We start from the raw sequence: 19,969 nt of genomic DNA on the forward strand, positions 1-19,969 counted from the left end.
GAAGTCATTTAACTATTATGCTCCCCAAACTAGATCTAGACTTCTGAACCTCAAAACTTTGGTAGGCAGTAAAAATACTTCGTACACAGCCTACCAGTATATAGACCATATATGCCAATGGTCTTTCTTGCACCAACGACTACTACTTCACCTTACATGAGCTAGAAACTGCCAGTGAAGATATTCTAATAACCAGACAGGAATAAGAATGGAAACATAGCAATTCAGAGTCGAAGTGGTTCTGTCTTCTGCAGTTTCACTGCAGTTAAGGTCTTTACCATGACCATTTAAGCTGACTATTGTTAAGAAGTACAGTTAAATTAAAGTTAACTTCATTTTTATATGTATTATATGTTTACGATAAAATATACTGCAGTCAAGATTAAGGTTGTGAAGACTATCAACTTAAAACCTTTTACAAAAGTAGAGCAATTGTTCAAAGGGAAGCCACATGTCTCATTCCAACAGAGCTTTTTCAAGAATTTTATTTATATATAAAAACAGCACCACAGGGGCGTAATTTCTGTGATCCAAGACACCACTTCGAGGACTGAATTCCTAGAATCCTCACACAAAATCCAGTGGATGGAAATTTCTCATGTAGTCAGGAAAACTATGGCTTAGCCACAGTTAACTTTTCAGTCTGAGAATTAAGCAGCACTAATGTTTCTCTCATTTGCAAACTTAGGAGAATTTGAAGCCAGATAGAAAGTTTTGGGGGTGCAGTGTTGCAACTGTATGATCAGAGGCACAAGTTTCACTTAATATCATGCTGAGATATAAGTTTAGCAAGTCTCTATTTTTATTTTTGAGGGCAATTGTAACTTAAATATGCACAGGACTGAATACAGACTCAGGAAATACTGATACCTTCCTTCAGTGGCTTTCCTAACTGCATAAAATAACCTTTGCATGGATTTCAGGAATAGCAAGCATTAGAATACCTTCACTGATATCTTAGAAAACATTTTAAAATCTTCAATAATGTGACATGAACCTAATTAGTCCTATAATACAGCAACAGTAAGTTAAATTTATCTCTAAAATTAGAAGCCTTTACCTTGCATTTTGAAAACAAAATGCTCATTCCTTCCAATATGTTCTACCATTACTTTTTTCTTAGTAAATACCACATAATTACCACTAAACAAGAAAGTGAATTGTATGCAGCAGAATTAACACACAAAGAATCTAACTTCTGAAAAACTAATGAAATTTGCACTAAAAGCTTCTCATTCATGGGACATAGTATAAGAACATGGGAAATGCAATTACACTTAAAGAAAAGAGTGGAAAAAGGTGAGAAAATGGTCTAAGGGCTTGTAGATAACTAGTGACTGCAGTTTCCCTCTGTGACAGCTATCAGTAATACTACAAACACTTGACAACAAATAGGGGATGGGACTGAGCTACAAACATCAGACACCAAGGCCAATATCTACTGCTGCAATATTGCATTATAAATGGTCAAAAACTTGAAACCATTTATTATGCCTCATTTGTAACTAGCCTTTTCTCATTCAGTTGTTCCACGCTATTCAGATCTGCAGCCTGTGCGCTAGGATGAAGCATTGCTCCATTAGGAGCAGAATCAAGCTTAGTTTCTCTCAGTTCAGGTTCATCTGGTGCATGCTCTTCTGCCTGATCTTCTTTCTGCAGTCCACCTGAAATCACATTCTGCTGATCTTCTGACTCTTTATCAAGCTTCTCTCCCAGCTCTTTGTTGGATGTCTCATCAACAGTGCTTGCACCAGATGGTTCTTCAGAAAGTTCATTGTCTACAGTGTCAGGCTGCTTTGAAGACAAGTTTACTTCTATATTTGCATCAGTCAGTTGATCTGAGACTGCAGATTTTGAGGTTTCATCTGAACTGACTGTTCCTAACACCTTGTCATCTGGTTTTGACACAGCCTGTGGTGGTACATGTGGTTCCCTTTTGGCAGAGGTCTCCCTGCTGTCTTTTTGCCAGGGAAAGGAGAAATCTAGCTTTTTCCCAAATACTGCTCCTTGGGCACTCTCTGGCTTACTCACCTTTTCTTCACTACCTCCTTCAAACAGAGTTGAAGAAAGCTTCTTAAAGCTGGACATGAGGCCCTGATCTGCCCCTGCTTTATTAACAGAAGGTGGCTGCTGAGAGAAGAATGACCCAAATGGCTTTCCACTATCAGCAGATGACATGAAGCTGAATTTTGGCAAACTGGGCATGTTTGGTATTTCAAAGACCGTTTTACTACTGTTTGCATCTGGAGGAATGTTATTAGGTTTACCCTGTTTCTTCAAGTCACATTTGGAAGCAATCCCTTCTGCAGGCACCTCATCAATTGCTAAATGTGTGTCTTGTTCAGCAGTTTGCTGTTCTACCTGACTTGTCTTCTCTTCATTCAGCTGGAGCAGATGAACACTGTGCTCATCAGCTGGAGCTGTGGGTTCTCTACCATTACTACTGATCATGTCCTGCTGATCAGTACCAGCACTGGCCTGATCCCCTGTAACAGCAGGCTCTGATTCAAGTGTATCAGTCTGGTCCAACTGGGAAAGGTTTGTGTCTGACCCATTAGTCGGCGCTTCCATTTCCAGTTCAAGCCCATCAGAAGAGCCAGTCTGAAGGGTGTCAGTGGCTGCCTTGTCTGTAGGAGCAGCCTGTTCCTCTGTTACATGTGAAGACCCCACATCTACTTGGCAAGTGTTTACATCAGTCTGGTCAGGGGCCTCAGCCTGCACTGTATCAACTGCATTACTGAAATCAGACTGGTATGGCTCAGTATCTACCAGCTCAGAGGGTTGTGCATCATTATCCAACTGCAGAACCTCGAGGGCTTGATTTTCACTAGAGACTGCTGTTTCTGAAGTGATCCTCAAAGGTTCCTCTTTACAGGTTTCCAAGTTCCTATTTTCGTTGGTTTCTGTTTTCATAGGAGACTCTTTTGTGGAGCTCTCTTCTGCTGAAACAGGTACTATATCCTCCTTCAGAGAGCTCATGACATCTCTTTTAGACTCTCTGGCTGCAGGTGTATTTTCTGTCTCGCTAGAGTGTTTTGCTGGAACTGGATCAGTGACATCTTTCACCCTACTACTTTGAGGTTTAGGGGTGGATTTTGGAGGCATCTCTTTTGGAGATTCTTTTGGACCTTTGAAGATGCCAAAGAGATCATTTGTGAAAGCTGGTGCTGGACCACTTGGGAGGGATGAGAAACCAAAGAAAGAGGAGCTTTTCTTTTGTGCAGTAGGAGGTGCAGTAGCTTGAGGTTGGGAAAAGAAACCAGATAATGTTTTAGGTGGTTTCATTTTTGTCATGAAACTTGAAAACATTTCAACTGAAGAATCCAGTACTGATTTATCACTCTCAGATTCCTTAGGTTTGTTTTGCAAATTAGATGCTTCCGGCATTTTAGAAGAAGAGTGTAGCTCTTGTGCCTGTTGTAACCTGTCACCGAGAGTTTGTTCGGGTAATTTATGTTCTGGCAACTCAGGCTGTACACATACTTCTTCAGAGACTCCTTCATTTTTTATGTCACTTAGAATATTTAAGTCATTTAGACTCTGGGAATCCATTTTATCACCTAAGGCCATGCTATAATCTTTCTTTTCAGAAGCTTCTTCTTTTGAAGAATAAGGCTCCTCTTTATCAATAGGAAATGCAACACTCTCCATTTTCCCCATGCTATCCAACGCATCTTCTTCTGCCCCTAAGGAAATAGCCTGTTGGCCCTGAGAACCCTCCTGCACGCTAGGAGTCTGAAGGCAAGGACCAGAAGCAGCTGAATTAGTTACTGCAGTGTCATCAGTCTGTGGAAGCTTCTCTAACTCACTCTCTTCAGCTACCTCAGCAACACTTTCTACATTTTCCACTGCCAGCATTTCTGATTTATTTTCTGGGATTGTGAGGTTATTAGACATTTGCTTGCCAGTCACTGCTGCAATAATATCATCAACTTCTTTTTCATTGTCTGCATCTTGTTGCCTGGCAGAACTGCTAATTTTGACACCAGAATCAGTGGAAATACTTTGCTTCACATATGGCTTAGAGTTCACTGGTTTAGCTGGTTTTGTGTTGTTCTCCTGTCCTGGAGCAGTTTGTGGCTTTTCATCCAAAAAGGATGTCAAATTGAAGAAGCCAAAGCTAGTACTTCTTTGAGGTATGCTCTTCTCAACAGCTGGACCACTGGAGAAGAAGGAGGGCAGATGAAACAGCCCCTCTGTTTCTTGCTGCTTCCCACTAGCAGGAGCAGGAGCAGGTGCTGAAGGCTTTGGTTCGTCTGATCCAGTGAAGAAGGAGAATATGCTCCTACTGGCTGGCTGGGCTGGCTGTGATTTTGAAGTAGTGATACCAGAAAAGCTGAATGGCAAACTGAAACCCGACTCTTTAGCAGTCTGATCTGGCTTCGGTTTTGCCTGATTAACTGTGCCTCCTAAACGATTTCCTCCTTGTTGCTTTGGTGTAACTGTGCTTTGCTGCACAGCTGACTGACTCACTTGGCTTATTTTGGGACCTACACCCATTGGCTTCTGTGAAGTGTTTCCAGGAGGCACTTTTTTGCTCCCAGGAGACTCCTCCTCAGCTTTTCTGCTTTGTTGTTCCATTTGCACCCCAGGGCTACAAGAGACCTGCCTGTCCATGCCTTCTGTTCTTACCCCTTCCTTAGGGGTGGAGGACAGACATGGCATACTGGCACTCTGAAGACCTCCAGACTTCTCAGTTTTTTGTCTCGACTCAGCCACAGTTCTGCTATTGTTTTTTGGCAGAGTCGTAGTACTTGAGGTTGGTTGAGGAGATACAGCCTCCACTTTGAAGAGATCTCCAAGGGATCCAAATAATGATGAGATGCCGGAGGTTTCCTTCTGTTCTGGCTGTATCACCTTTTCTGGCTTATCACTTTGACTTTTTTCCAAATCTGGTGATGGCTGTGGTGCTTTGCTTACTTGTGTTTTAAAGAAATCAAAAAATCCAGAAGCTTGTGTTTTGTTGGCAGTTGAGCTTGCAGGAGAATTTTCTCCAAGACTGAACAATTTCAGAGCGCTTTTAAATAATGTCTCCTCAGGCTCAGTTGCTGGGTGGCTCTGATTTGGCTGTGACTGACTAGGTTCATTAATACTTGCCTGCCCTTCAAGATGCATGGAAGCTGGCGTTGCTTTAACAGGTCTCTCTTCTCGTATGGGCCTGCCATCTGGAGTGGGTTGGCTTAGTTGAGAGGGAGATTTTGTTAATCCTGTTTTTTTAACATGGATGTTTTCATTCTGATTTAATTCTGGCTTTTCGTTTCTAGCAGCCTCCAAACTAAGTTCTGATGAAGTATTTCTTCTCAGTTCTGATACAACAGGAAACTTTTGCCCTGCTTGTGCCTCATCTAATTTTCTACTTGGTGCAAGTGATAAAACATCAGTTTTATTTTCAGATGATTTTGACTGTGTGTCTGTTCTCTTCAAGGCAGAATCTTCTGATGTCTCAGGGCCAGGACCTGAAGTCTTTCCAATTAGTCCACCCAAAGCAGAAAATAAAGAGCTAACCTTGTTCACTGGAGTTTTCTTATCTTCCTCAGTCTTTTTTGCTTCTGTTACTCTTTCAGTAGATGCCGCAGTTTCTTCAGCTTTAGGAGTAGATTGAAACAGATGGAAACCAAAGAATCCTGATGACCCACTCCCAGTAGTTGTCACTGGGACAGCCTTATCTACCTCCTTGGTGTGGACTTCCTTACTCAGCGATTTATTGAAAGCTGCTCTGGAATGTGTCCTGAGATCAAGGGTTAGTGGAGGCTCCTCTGAATAATTCTGGGTTTCCTTCTCAGGTCTAAAATCTACTTTGAGTTTTTGAAGTTTATAACCTGAGAAGTCTAACGGCTGCTCTCTCTGATAATAAATAGACTCCTCAAACATTTGTGAAAAAGTCTCCAAATTCATGTGCATTAGCTGATCGCTCCTCTGCAAAGCTACTGACAAATCCAGGGGTTTATTTGTTGTATAATCACCTAAAGACTCTTCTTCAGCAAACCAAAACAGCTCATCTTCACTGCCAAGAGGGACTTTAAAACCACAAACAGCAATTGTGTTGTCTTCTAGCACAGCTCTTGGAATGGAATCCACCTGAAAATTATAATCCCAGCAGTCTGGGTAGGAATATGTTTCAGGAGCACACACATAGACATACTGCCCAGTGGGATCAGTGAGCAGCGAATACACATACTGGCTATCACTGTACATGTAGTATCCACAATCACCATCTTCTGATGGCCACCATATACCCTGCTCAAGCATCATTAGCCACTCCTGATACTCCTGGCTATAGGATGAGTACATAAAGCTTTCATCCATACTTAAAGTCTCTTGGTCAATTAGAGTCCACATAGTTCCATCACAGCCAGAGGAGTAGCTTAAATCCATGGGTAACTCTCCTAATGAGTAACTGCCATCTCTTTCAAATGGTGGAAAGTTACTATAACTTTCATTTCGAGAATTAGAAGTCCATGCATCATTTTCTTCTGAGCAAACATCTTGAAACATTAACTGGTCAAATGACTCATATGACATCACACTTAAATCTAAACTCTGTCCATCAAAATTAGCATTAGTCTGCCAATCCATCACATTTGCATTTCCATCCTTTTTACAGAGATTCACTACCATATCATTTTCAGGCCAGTCCAAGAACTGAGGGGGCAGAACAGAGTTCTGGTTTAACACGTAGTAAACTGGTACTGCTATTTCATGAGTGTCAGCCAGTTCCCCCACTTCATATTCCCATTCAAAGCTAGAATGGCTTCTTGTTTCCTGATAAGCTGAGTACTGCTCTGTAAGGTTATAGCTTTTATTAGTCAAATTGAGAAATTCATTTGATTCTTTGTTTAAAAGATTTGGAAAAACTCTAGATTCTGCATCCTGATAAGGGATATGCCTACCATTTATAGGCTTTCCAGATAAGTCCTGTACTTTGTCTTGAGGATTTAGAGCATCAGGGGACACAGGATGCCCACAGTGGGGAACATGGGGCTCAGGTGTTTTATTTACTCTTGCACTGGACAGGTGATCAGTAGTTTTGGAAGATTCCATCGTTTTCATATTATCCAGTTTCTCCTTTGGTTTGGGCAGGAGATTTTTTAAGAAGCTAGAAGCTTCCTGCTTTTCTACAGTGCTGCTTTGAGGGTCAGAAGCCATTCCTGAGTTGCCAGGTTTTGTCTCTGAGCTAGAATCCTCACTTCTATCAAAAAGCTTCATGAAGCCTAGAGAGTTTGTTTTCACCTTCTCTTGCTTACATTCAGATAAGTTTTCACTTGAAGCAAATTTAAATAAACCAGAAAATAATCCAGGAGAAGTGCTTTTCTGGCCATCATTCTCACTTTTAACAGTCAAGTCTTGATTACTGGCTGTGTTTTCATTGGAAGAAATGCGAAGAAACCCAGAAAGAAAACCTGGTGTGTGCTTCTTCTGCATATCATCTGCACTTGCAGCTTCTGGCCCTCTGGCTGAAGAGGTGGATTCAACTGAGTTGTCATTGAAGTCTGGTGCATTTATTCCTTCTCTTGTCAATCCTCCTTTTACATTTTGATGTTCTTCCTGAGTACTCTCAGTTCTCTGCTGCTCTCCTGCAGCCTTAAAGGTAGCAGAGGCACTCTCGTGGTGTTTTTTAATATTTACTTGGGCACTGGATAGGTTTTCTTTAGTCACGTTTTTTGTTTGTTCATCTTTATGGTCTGATAAACTTGGAACAGAGCTAGATTTTAATGAAATGGCATTTTCTGAATTACTGGTTTTGTCTTCAAGCAAAGAAATGCCACTAGAACTCTGATGACTTCTTTGGTCCTGTGAAGGTGCTAGATTTTCTGCAGAAGAAAATTTAAATAATGAAGGAATAAAGCCTCCTTTCTCATTCTTATGTTCCTGCTTCTCTGAAAAACCCAACCCACTTAAAAAAGAAAGTTTCCCAGTGAAAGGAAATGAACGTTCTTCATTTGATGAACTATTCTGTCTTATATCCTCCTCAGACTTATGGCCTTTAAAAAGCCCGGATGTACTTTCCTTCTGCCCTTGTTCGGCAGAAGGAAGCAACAATTGACTGAAAGACTTTTTGAGTGGACTGAAAAAGCTTTCAGATGCTGTACCCTGATCTTGAGGCTGTGAATTAAGTTCCACATTAGCTCTGTTTTGCTTGTTTCCCAGTCCATGACCTGTAGGTTGCTGATCCCCTAAGCGATTTGCAGGAGGCTCCTCCCTAGCAGTGGGTGCACCCTCTTTCACAGTGGCATCTGGCTGATCTGTAACATGATGCAAATCTGACTGCTTTTGTGGCACATCCTGCTGCTTGGGAGCCAAGAGACCATCAAAATTGGCTTTCAAACTGAAGGAGCTGACTGAGTTTGTGAGCCTGCCAAAGATTGAAGCCACAGAAGTGCTATTTGCGTTCACCTCTGCCTCGTTTTTAGTCTCATTTGGCCGAATCTCCAGAGTAACACTGCTGGTCCTGGCTGCCATTTGTCCAGATGGCGTCTCACTTTTGTTCGCCTCATCAACTTTCACAGCATGGCTGTCCTCCTTGGTGTGCTCGTCTTTTATGACTTCTTGTTTTGGCACTTCCTTCTCAGAGAAGATCTTTAAAGGATTAAACATGCCTAGAACAGAATTCATAACTGAATGTTGGTTCTGCTGGCTGCTGGTGGTAGTTCCTTGTGATTGCTGGAGATGATGTGGTGTGGAAGCCTTACTGTCCATCTCGGTGGTTTCTGGCTTGTTGGAATTTATGTTCTGGGCTCTTTTATCACTGCTCACCTGGGATGGTAGCAAAGAGTGAATAGAGAACTTGGTGTCGGCTTTATTGTCTGCTGTCACTCCAGAAGATGGACTCTCACTTTTGGACTTAATAGAAAATACATTTGAGATTCCACTTTCTGATGAGTTTCTGGTTTCTGTCTTCTCTGGAGTGGAAGAAACAAGCTTTTCAACAGAGGCTGTGAGCTGCTTTGTGCTTGACCCCACCTTTTCAGTGAAAGAGCTGAACAGGGAATTCACTGTATTTTTCACACCTGACAGGTCTGGGAGAGATTCAGATTTGCCCTTGGTACCCTCCTCTGCAGCAGGATGTTTGGTCTGTTCAGACTTCCTGCCTTCTACTGAATTATCAGCATTATCCTGCTTCAGTGACATGCTCTCAATACTTTTTCTGGTCTCTGGCAATGTACCAAATTTACTGATTTCTTCCTCCTTTTCAGCCAAGTATTCTGAAACTGATTCTACCAGACACTGAAGTTCATCCATCGTGTCTATATACTCCTCGCTGGGTTCTTCAACAGGAGACAATGTTAAGTCTTGCACAGGATGACCATGCTTGCTCCCTTTAGTCTTGTGTTTTTTATCAGTGCTAGCCTTTAACTGGGAGCCCAGATTTGCAGGGTAATTAACAGTGAAGTCTCTCAAATGGCTGATGTCAGAATCACACCACGTTTGTGAAAGCGTAGCCAGTTCCTCCATTTCATCATCTGAAACAGGAGAGTACTGGAATTCATCAGAAGCACTGCTGTCAAATTCCTCAAGGATATCCACAGGCAGAAAAGTGTTATCTGGCATCCCTATGAGTTTCATGTCTTCACTGTTACTGAGGTGAAGTGAGCCCTCATGGTTCACTCCCTGCTTGTTGGGCAACTTGCCGCTTTTAACCATTAAGCCATTTTTGTATGGACGCAGGATGGGATAAGCAGGCAACCGTTCCTTACTTTCAGAGCTACTGGTATATTTTCCAGTTCTGTCATATACTGGGAAATCATCATCAGGTTCAGAACTAGTTGCCAGACCATTGAAATAAACTGTTTTCTGTCCGGGAAACTGCAGACCTTCATTACTTTGCAGGCTTATTTGTTCACTCTCTTCCAAATTATATCGCAGCTTCTTTTTCCTTCTCCTATCTATTGTATCATATTCCTGAGGATACCTAGGGACATCTACAGACCCTGACTCCACACACACATTTTGGCAGCACCTTGACCTTTCACAGTGATTGAAATTTTCTCTTTTTGAGAGAGTTTGCATCTTTTTTATGTTGGTTTCCTGCCAACTTCTATTTTTATGACTCTTTTCTAAGAATTCCTCTATCAGCAGTTTTCCTAGCTCTTCATAATTACTCTCCTGTTCTTCTTCTCCATCTTCAGAGTTAAATGGAATGATCCTGACTCTTTCATTTCTAGCTAGAGATCCTTGTCTAAGATGAGAAATAAAGGGAGTGGGAGGGAAGGGAAGAGAGGCAGCAAAAAAAAATAGGAAGGGGAAAATAACAGTTTTAAAAAAGGCTCTAGAAAGGACAGAAAAAATAGTAATGAAAAAACATGCATTAAATAAAGGAAAATTAAAATCAGAAACATCCAGAGATAACAAAACTGAAAACCTGCCAATCAACCACCATTACATTTCAATCAAACAGTCAAAAAAAGCAGCATGGGTTATGATACTCCACCAGTTACAGTTGCACATAATTTAGAAATGCCTGTTTGAAGGAGGACAGCTTTTTGTTATCAAGTGAGGGCACACAGCCTTGGCTGTACCATTACTCCGCTGCTACATTTTTAGGCATGCTGAAAAAAGTCAACTTATTACAGCAACAGGACTACTTCAAGATACAGTGCCCACGCACACCATTCCACTATGCTATGCATGCATTTCGGTCACTCTAGGCTGCAGACTTTGTTTTAGCAGTATTCATAAAGCACACAGGCACTTTGTTTTTCTCAAGGGTGGCTACAGAACAAAGACTACATGCAGAGACTCAGGAGTCATTGGACTCCAGGGAAGTGGGGACTAGGGACAAAATGCAAACTGTGCACACCAGCAACATGAGGAGTTCCAGCTACTCCACCACTCCTCTTTGCTGCGAGATCTCTCACTGCAGCTAATGCCCTCAGGGGGCTCCTACCAACATAAAATGAAGATCCTCAGAGCTGTTATTGGATCAGAAGGCAAAACAAAACATTGGCAATGGATATTAGCACACTGTAAGCCTCAGATGCTTTTCAGAATCTATATTTCCCATTTATAATGCCTCTAAACAGATCTGGCAATCTATACTTGCCCATTGTGGGAGAATGGATTAAAGCAGCTAGTGTTTTGCTTTTGAACAATCTAAAGCTTCCTAGAAACCCAAGTAAATGACCCTTAGGATTTTGGGATCAATTCCTAGCCCTTGATCAGAAGGATTATCTCAATTTTTCAACAACCCAAAGGCTAGTAGCAAGAAAGCTTCCTCTTTATCTAAATCTCACAGGAAGAGTTCCTGCCAGCCTACATAAAAAAAACAGGTAGAAAGTGGATGTAAAAAAATCAAAATGCTCATCTGAAAGATGCACTGCAGCTTCGTCTCACATCATTCATCGTTGAGAACTAAGGAGCATGAGGGCATGCATGCCCTGGCCCCATAAGAGCAGGGCAAGAGAAAAGAAAGGGCAAAGGACACATGGGCATTGTAAGGATACTGCTAATACAAGAGTCTTCACCTTGAGAGTTGCTTGGGGCACCCCGATATAGGATACTGATGGGATAGCCCTGGAAGAGAAATAGGTAATTGCATTTTCACTACTGCTGGTTTAGTGCTTCATTTCCACCAGTATTAGCTAACTTACAATAATTAGAAAGATACTAATTACTTTAAATGACCCCTGTTGTACACAGTTTAGAACACTTGCTAGACTTCTTGCTTACAATTTTAAGCCAGTAATTGAAATAATTTTCTTAAAAAAGCTAAGGAAATTTAAAAGACTCCCAGGGCCACCACAGTTACCGGGTCAAGCCCTCTCAAATCTCAGCTGAAAGCAATGGGAGCTACATGAATGCATGAAGAGCCATTAGTTGTAAATGCCGAACAAACAATTGACTAATTTAGGCATAAAAGAAATTACTTTTCTTTCTAATTGAGCTCCTCCCCCCCATAAGTGTCTCCCCTGTTATTCGACAACACAGTCCTTCTACTAGAAATAAAGCAATGACAAGAAGTCCAACACCTGAGAGGAGAAAAAGATGACATCAGCCCAGCATTTGACTACCACAGATCTGAAACAGAGCCAAGGCAAAGAGCGAGTATCAGCTGAAATGTACCACAAGACCACTTCACAGCAGCAACAGCAAGGAGACAGGCACACAGGCTGCAAAGAGGTTAACCCACCTATCAGACAGATCTAGAGAGCGCCTGCTCCCTAGCGAGCACTGGCGGCTTGTCATTTGACTAGACTCAGATGTGGTCTCTAGGTCAGTTCGGCCACTCACAGTGGAATCTATGCTATCATATCGCCTTGGAAGTAAATACAGCAAGAGCAGAGAGACATGGAGGAGACATGGTTACACAAAATGAACACTGCAAAGAAAAGTTAGTACTTAAAAAAAATCCAAGGAGATGTCTGCTATTCTGAAGCCAAACTGGCTGTTGGCAGCAAAACACACTCCAAGGACAAGTGAGAATGCTTGTCATCCTTAGGAGAGGGGGGAATAAAATACATGTCCTTCTATCAAAGGAATACAATCACATGTAACAGCTGATAAAGAAGATCAGAACTTTTCCAGCCAAACTCAAATGTTGTAAGAAAAAAACCAGCCAGTTTCAATTGAAGCATTTTGGCATAGACAACTTTTTGCCCAATTCAGGGCAGGTTCTAGGAGAACCTTGTCTGGTTTCTCTGTGTCTGTCCAGGACAGCCTCCTACAGGCTGTCATGTCCTCAGCAATCACCAACTGCAGTCTAACAGGAACACTAATTTCATCAGGTGGCTGCCTGGTCCACAGCACTTAGAGCTGCCACGAGCAAAAGTCAAATACAATTTGGTTTTGCAATACTCAGCTACAACTGTGTTTTGAAAATATTTAAGATCTACCCACATGCTTCTTTTCAGCCAGCTCTTGTTAGAAATACCTTCCTGGTAAGAAAAAGAATCCCACGTAGCTTCTTTGGAAAGCTTATTTGCATTTTCTAAGTTTTAAGATTAAATATGTAGCAAAAAATCTTCCTGGGCATATGGAAAATGCACATGGGAACAGGAATGCTCAGAAGGAATCAATCTCCATGTAGGACTTGCCTTCCTAGAGTGAAAGTAATTTTAGACCAGAGCAGACTACAAAGGTCATACTTTTTAAGTAAACTTTATCAGTCCAGATCCTTTCATATCAATATCTTCAGGAAATCAGAAAAAAAAGATACATACTCCATCTTGGTATTCTTTAACAATTCAAACCTGAAGTGCTTCTTTGGAAGGTCTTACAAACACACTTATCCATTAGATACAGTTAAAAGTTCACACACACCCTGCCTCCAAGCAAGGCAAGCCATGAAAGATTACTTGTATTGTCAACACCACCCCGAGAAGTCACATAACTGCAAGAACACCCAGCCAGCACCAGCTTCCCCAGGCTGGGGGCCCAATACCACTGTTCGGCTTGGCTCTTCCATAAAGAAAAAGCTTCAGCTCATCTTCCGAGACTCTCTGTAAGATCTTCAGCAATTTTACCACTGCAAACCAGCAGCACAGAATAGCATGGGAAAGGGAATAACTTGCTTCTATAAGATATTTAATGGACCAGGAAAAGAGCACTAAGAATGACAAATCACACTGCAGTAAATGCATTTTGTTGGCACATTGCCTCTGCTGCTTGAAATCTCGGTAACAGTAGCAACATTAAACGTTGCCATTAAACTTCAGCTTTTGCCATTAAAGACCATAAGGCAAAAACCTCAGTCATACACCCATGAGGACAACTGAATTCAGGTTCAGGCTTCAGGAAACAAGAATGTTCTTACAAAGGGGGATAAGGTGAACAAATCAGTTATAATACATAAGAAACCCTGCACCTCTAACTGTGACAGTGTTTAAGCAACTGCCTCTTCCTTCCACACCGAAGGCAGAAGCAGCAGCATGACCTGTTCTACACACCCACGCTTACCAAGCTGACCAGCACTATCCAAGTTCTTCTGCCTTCCCCTTACACTTAACTCATCCTTTATTTGGAACAGTGGTTTTGTAAAGTTTCTACAGTTGCCAGCACAACCAGCTCTAGTTCACAGCAATTGATCCTAGTAAGTTAATGCTGTAAAGCTTCATACTTGAAGAAGACAAAAGCAGTTGTGAAACTACTGATTTATGATGAAAAAGTTAATCTAGAGCAAGTACACTACCTTTCATATAGCTCAAAGGAAACCAAAAGAGAAAACACACTATTCAACAGTGCTACATGATAACAGAAAAAAAAAAAAAACCTAATTCGTTACAGACTTTCTTCTTGAATATGCTGTTTTTGCAGAGCTAACAGAAGAACAGGAACTAATCCAAAACAGGAAATAAATCTGCCCCAGGAAAGAAACTCCTAATAGGATAATTCTGCTAGACTGAGTTTCGCTGGCTTGGGAGGCACACCCATGCAATGGTACCAGAACAACCGATTACCCAGTGCTCTGGCCTTCAAAAGGTAAGGTGAAAGTGCGACCAAGAATAAATGACCTCAGAGTTGAGCACATCTTTAAAAGGTAATTCAATAAACTGCTGGACCTGGTGTAACACATAGCCTTATGGGTTCTTCCTGGTTCACAGCAGGGTCCCAGCATTAACAAAACATGTAACACCTTCCCATCAGAAGCCTTTCAGAGGCCTTGAGCTGCCCTCCTCTGCTAGCATGGCACCTTCAGGGTCTGTTATGGAAAATCAATGGGAAAAGAAGAGCTACCCAGAATGCAGCACCCACCTGATGGCCACATGCTCCTGATAATCCAGATCATAATTTTGTAGGGAGTCAGCACAGGATTCCCGCAAGACCCCTTGCTGCTGCAGGCGTGATGGTACAGTGAACTGGTGCACAGAGGCATTGGGCTGCACAGTCGTGTGGTACGGAGGAGGAATGCTGTTACTTGTCTCACTGCGATAGTCACTATCTCGATCATCCACAGCACTGTCAGCATCTTCAAAGGCTAAGAAACAAAAGCAGTTAGGGGCACAGCTCTCTCAATTTGCCTTACTGGGACAGTGAAGCCCATTTAGTTTTTAAAGAATGACAAAAACTGCTGTTTCTGCTATGGATGTATCTCCATCTGGTAGCTGGTTATAACCTCCAGTTCTCTCAAGTATGTACCAAGGAATTCCAGTGATCACCTCCATACCCTCCTTTCCCACTTCCTATCATAGGAGTTTATTTCTCTTTAGTCATTCCTAATAAGCAGATTAAGACATTTTTATTTAAAAAAAAAAAACAAAGAAAACCACCGCAACACTCAAAATTTCAGGTTATTTGCTGCTGCCAAAATGAACATTTACATGTTGGAAAAGAAAACCCCAAAACGTTCCTTTATGGAAAGGAGCTCTTTCCTGGAAACTTTTCAACATTTAAGTTGTAATACTATAATACTATCTCTTCTGCTCAGCATTCTTAACCAGTACTTTAGGGTTCTGGATTTTTTTTTTCAGTGCCCCCCCCCCCCCCTTTTTTTTTGTAGAAGTATTAGTTTAAGAGAAACAAATGAAAAACACTCAGTAAGAAAATCAGAAGAACTGGAAGAGCAGGTCTCCTTATAAACAATTACATACTTCTTAGAGGAGAAAAATTGCTACATTTAGCATACAAAGGTACATTAGCTTGAGTTTAGTAGTCAACACTAATGATAACCTTCACAAAGGAAAAAGCTCCTTTCCAGTGAGTCCCTCTCCCTGCAGAAACACTCTGCTTGCTAACCCTTCAGAAAAAGAGAATGCAGAATTATAGTGAGGAAATGTATGAAAAATACAATATTGGTGTATGGCTGTGTTTGGCTGTGCAAGGTGCAAGGTTATCTCTGCAAGCTTAAAGTGAAATACACACACCATAACGCAGTGGAGTGCACCATTAACATGCTTGAAACGAAGGAAAATAAGGATCAGCCATTATTCACTCTCACCGCCACCAAAAGCCTGTCTAAAAAGGACAATCAAATTAAAGCCCCCTTTGGTAAGTTGTTCAATGGTATGTGTCCTACACAGGCGTTCACCATGAGGCTGAACAATAAAGTGAAAGTGCTGTTTTCATGCCAGATCCTTAAAAAGACCCTGAATTTAATTGCTGAAATGCAGCATCAGGGAACACCTTTTTCTTCCACTGGCACTTCCCACACCTCCTATTCAATTTTCATTTTTTTAATTGAGGGTAAAATTTGTTCCCAGTTCCTTCCCAACTGAGTAAGATTATATCAGTGCCCTAAAGTGGATGGAAGAGTAGAAAACAACCCCAGCAGTAAATATGTCTGCAAAAAACAAACCACTTGAAAACTCCTGGCTCTACTCTCTTAAGTACAATCAATTCAATTTGATTGTCCACACCAAAAATGGAGTTAAGCCTCCTGGTTTTTAGTAGTTTAAATGCTGCAGAGTTCTTGTCAGTCTCTAGTCAATTGAGCAGAAATGAATAGCAATCATACACTGCTTTATTCAGCTTCATTAAAAGTACAATGTCCATCAATTTTATTACAGTTCAGTGCTTAGGAGAAACACTCAAGATGTGCTACACAAAAATGATTCGATATGCCAAAGTGCCAAACCCCTCTGAGGAGCGCCAAACTTCCACTCTGTGGAGCAAGGGCTGATCTATTTGTAGATCACAAGGCAGCCACCATCCTCAGAAGGATAATGAGCTATTACTCAGCTGAGCAACGTCATTGCTGAACACTAGAGCCATTACCATCTCATGCACGATAATTACTTTTATTGGGGCAGAAACACTGTTTCAAAGAGCTTTCCAATGCCTCACTTTGCTGCTCAACTTATTTCTTCTTCCCATCAGATGTAACTCTCATTTAAGACAAAGCCTAAATAACACTGGTATGATTCGAAGTTCTTCCAGCTGTAGCTGCATAATCATTATAAGCACTTGCAGGGACTTAAGGCAGCCCAGCAAAGTTACAGGTTCATAATCTGGTAAAAGACACCAGACCAACAGCTTCAAGGATAAATAATTTATCTCACCACAACAGTATAATAACAAATACAAATCAGTAGTACAATTATCCAGGTCAAAAAAATAGTGAATCCAGTAACTCACTAATACTAGGCTAAACTTATTATCAAGGCGTGCCAAGATTTACACAATTATGGTTATCAGGAAGCAAGACATGACTTCTCTGCGTCTATGACTCTGCCCAGCTGATGGGCTCAGAGATTTCCAAATTCCCTGACCAGACTGTTGCAGAAGCACTACCTGGATTTGTTAACCAGTCATTACATCTCACCTCTGCACCATCAGATGAAGATTTCCCATATGAACCACAGCATCTCTAAGCAACATCTGAAAATAGCTGATCAGCTTACACATTAATCAGACATTTACAGCATACATGTTTATAAAAGGTAGCACCAGAATTTCTCCCAGTTCTTACTGGTGTTTAACATGAGGAAGTCTCTTAGATGTCATGACACAAAATGCCTTCCTGATGACATGTTTAAAGGATGCAAGGCTCCAGCTACCACAAATGTCAATGAGGCAGGAACACATTGTTTCTCTGATGTATGCGCCATGCACCTACAGCATCCATAGATGTTAATACCAGGCAGAAATCCTCAACTGACTCATAAATAAAGGCCAACTCCAGAAACTCTTATTCATGCTGAATTGCACCTACCCTATGAGCAATCTCACTTTATTTAATGGAAGTGTTCACAAATAAAGACCTTGCTCAGCCTGATTAAAAGCACCAAAGCCTGGCCCATATGTGGTTTATAGCACACATTACCTTTGCAAGAAAGCATACTGTGAAATGCCTGCACCTGGTGATGATCCCATTCACTAACATATGTGACACATATTTTGTGTATGCAAGAGACTGACAAGAACTTGCAGAAGCAGCTTTGGGGATGCAGCATCCCTTCAAAAGGAGGGGTCAGGCATTACAGCCCATGTTTCAGCAAAATATCCCTCACAACACACATGGTGTGATAAATTCAAACACTATCTTCTTCAAACAGATGATACACCAAGTCTCCCATAAGGAAAGCTGTAGCCTCAGTCTCTGAAGATTGGTTAATTAATAACAAGATACATAACAATAAACATAAAAAGTCAGTAATTGTTTTATCCCAGATTGAGAAATTTCACATATACCAAAGAGCTCTCAAGGGATGAAAACTGTTTCTTTGTCACTGGACCCACTGTGTAGAGAGCAGGGGGTAAGGCTGAAGGAGCAGGGCAGAAGCATGCTGTTCATGTTTAATAATTGAATATTCATGCATATAGGCAGCATAAGAAACCCCATTGGATGGGCACATCACACAGTAGGATTTTACAAAGAGTGGGGAAAATCAAGAAAGGAGATAGCTTCTTTGAAACAAACTGCGTCCTGGAAACCCTGTTATTCCTCCCCACTCCTACCTCCAGAAGTTATTACACCACTGCTGCAGGACAGAACACATAGAGCTTTAATATACTGACCTCAAAACCACTTTGCACAGTCCTGTCATGCCAGCTCTATTAGTCTCATTTAACCTCTGGCAACTTTCTTTACATCAAGCTTCAGGACAGGAAGGAAAGCTAACAGCAAAATTATTACAGGTGGCTGAATGAATGAACTTTCAAAGTGTTTTTGTTGTTTTAAGGTCCCAATGCACAGCAGGAGCTCCTCTCAAAAGGTTGCATTCAGTTGAAATTGCCTCCTGCTTTTCTAGCAGTGATGTGCCATCAGTCGCTGGGAGCTGGGGTCCAGTTCCTAAGCTTAGTTATCTTCCACAAACCTGAGTAAAAACTTGGACAAAAGCAGTAAGTGCAGCTCACTCAGGCACTTGGGAAGAAGGAGGTTCATGTAAGCTTCTTTATTCCAAAATCCAAATCCAAAACTACTCCAAAATAAGCCATCAAGCTTTTCACAGCTTTTGTCTATTTTTATAACAGTAGAAGAGAAGAAAGTGTATTAACTGAAGGAATGACTTCCAGTCCAAGTTCGGAAGAGATCTCTGCCACCTCCACGCCAAGCCCACCCTTCATCCATTTAAACGGCTTTTCATGACAGCTGCCAACAAGTTCATACCCTAAGTCTCAGACCCAACACTCCATCGTCTACCAAACCACTGGCCACTTCTGACAATCATGTACATTTTCTGGACTCTTACAATCAAAATGCATACTAGTTTAAAGAGGACTACTGAAGTAACAAGGAAAAAAAAAAAAATCTCAAAAGGACATGAGGGCATTTTTCTGAGCCTCTTCTATAGCTCTCCATGCCAAAAACTCATAGGTTTTGAGAAATTATTTAAGTGTAACTTTGCAGGTCATTAATCCATCCTATTGCCCTCACCACTTACAAATATATTAGAAATTTGCATAATTTTAACACAAGTTAGCAATATTCAGTCTTCAGTTTAAGAGCTTTCATAACCTTGTCTTTCCCACCTTAAAATACTTTCTGCTGCTGAAACACTCAACAATCAAGAACTGGACTGACAGTCTGAAGTGCAAAGACTGACTTGAACGTCTACTCTACTTCTTTAAGTCTTTCCATTTCCTAAAATGAAACCAGGTCAGCAGCACAAGATGTTCATTTTCTAAAGCGCCCTCAACCCAACTAGCAAGGCTCTGGGCTAGAGCACTCCTCTTGCAAGAAGCTCTCACCAGGACAAAGTCTTCCAGCTACCAACATGCTGTTTCTGCTGCTTTCTTCTCAGTTGCTGTTGTAAGTTTACAATTAGAAGTATATTTTTCATTACATCGTCAAGCTAATGGAGCTCACTTGAAAACATCATCAACACTGGCCCATGCCTGCCTATAAGGATGCCAACATGATTTCAAAGAGGACAGCACAGGAAGGATGAAGTAGAGGGAGGGAAGGAGCAAGCTCTATGAATACAAGTACCTTTTTAGAACAAAACCACAACTCACCAACACTCCAGATAAATGGGAGAAATACCCTTTGCACAACCCTCCTAATCTCTGACTGACCAATGCCTAAGCACCCCATTTCCCTCCCAAACACACAAAATTGGGGAATAAAAAGTGGCTATTTAGGACACTAATCTTT

At 41.4% G+C, this 19,969-nt stretch overlaps 1 protein-coding gene across 19 annotated transcripts in view; it reads right to left on the minus strand.

Moving 5' to 3' along the window:
• The window catches only part of UNC13B (unc-13 homolog B), a 225,204-nt gene that overhangs the window by 138,943 nt on the left and 66,292 nt on the right, over nt 1–19,969 (minus strand). For 11 of the 19 annotated variants that reach the window (XM_030003614.2, XM_030003599.2, XM_030003606.2 and 8 more), the window contains 3 exons: nt 14,689–14,911; nt 12,128–12,253; nt 1,511–10,177 (listed from right to left, as the gene is read on the minus strand). In XM_030003614.2, the coding sequence (XP_029859474.1) occupies nt 1,511–10,177; nt 12,128–12,253; nt 14,689–14,911 (9,016 nt within the window). The remainder of the gene's footprint in view (nt 1–1,510; nt 10,178–12,127; nt 12,254–14,688; nt 14,912–19,969) is intronic. The other 8 variants (XM_030003613.2, XM_030003611.2, XM_030003607.2 and 5 more) reach the window with 2 other exon arrangements.

The sequence above is a fragment of the Aquila chrysaetos genome, chromosome Z, assembly GCF_900496995.4.
Source record: "Aquila chrysaetos chrysaetos chromosome Z, bAquChr1.4, whole genome shotgun sequence".
Taxonomy (NCBI): domain Eukaryota; kingdom Metazoa; phylum Chordata; class Aves; order Accipitriformes; family Accipitridae; genus Aquila; species Aquila chrysaetos.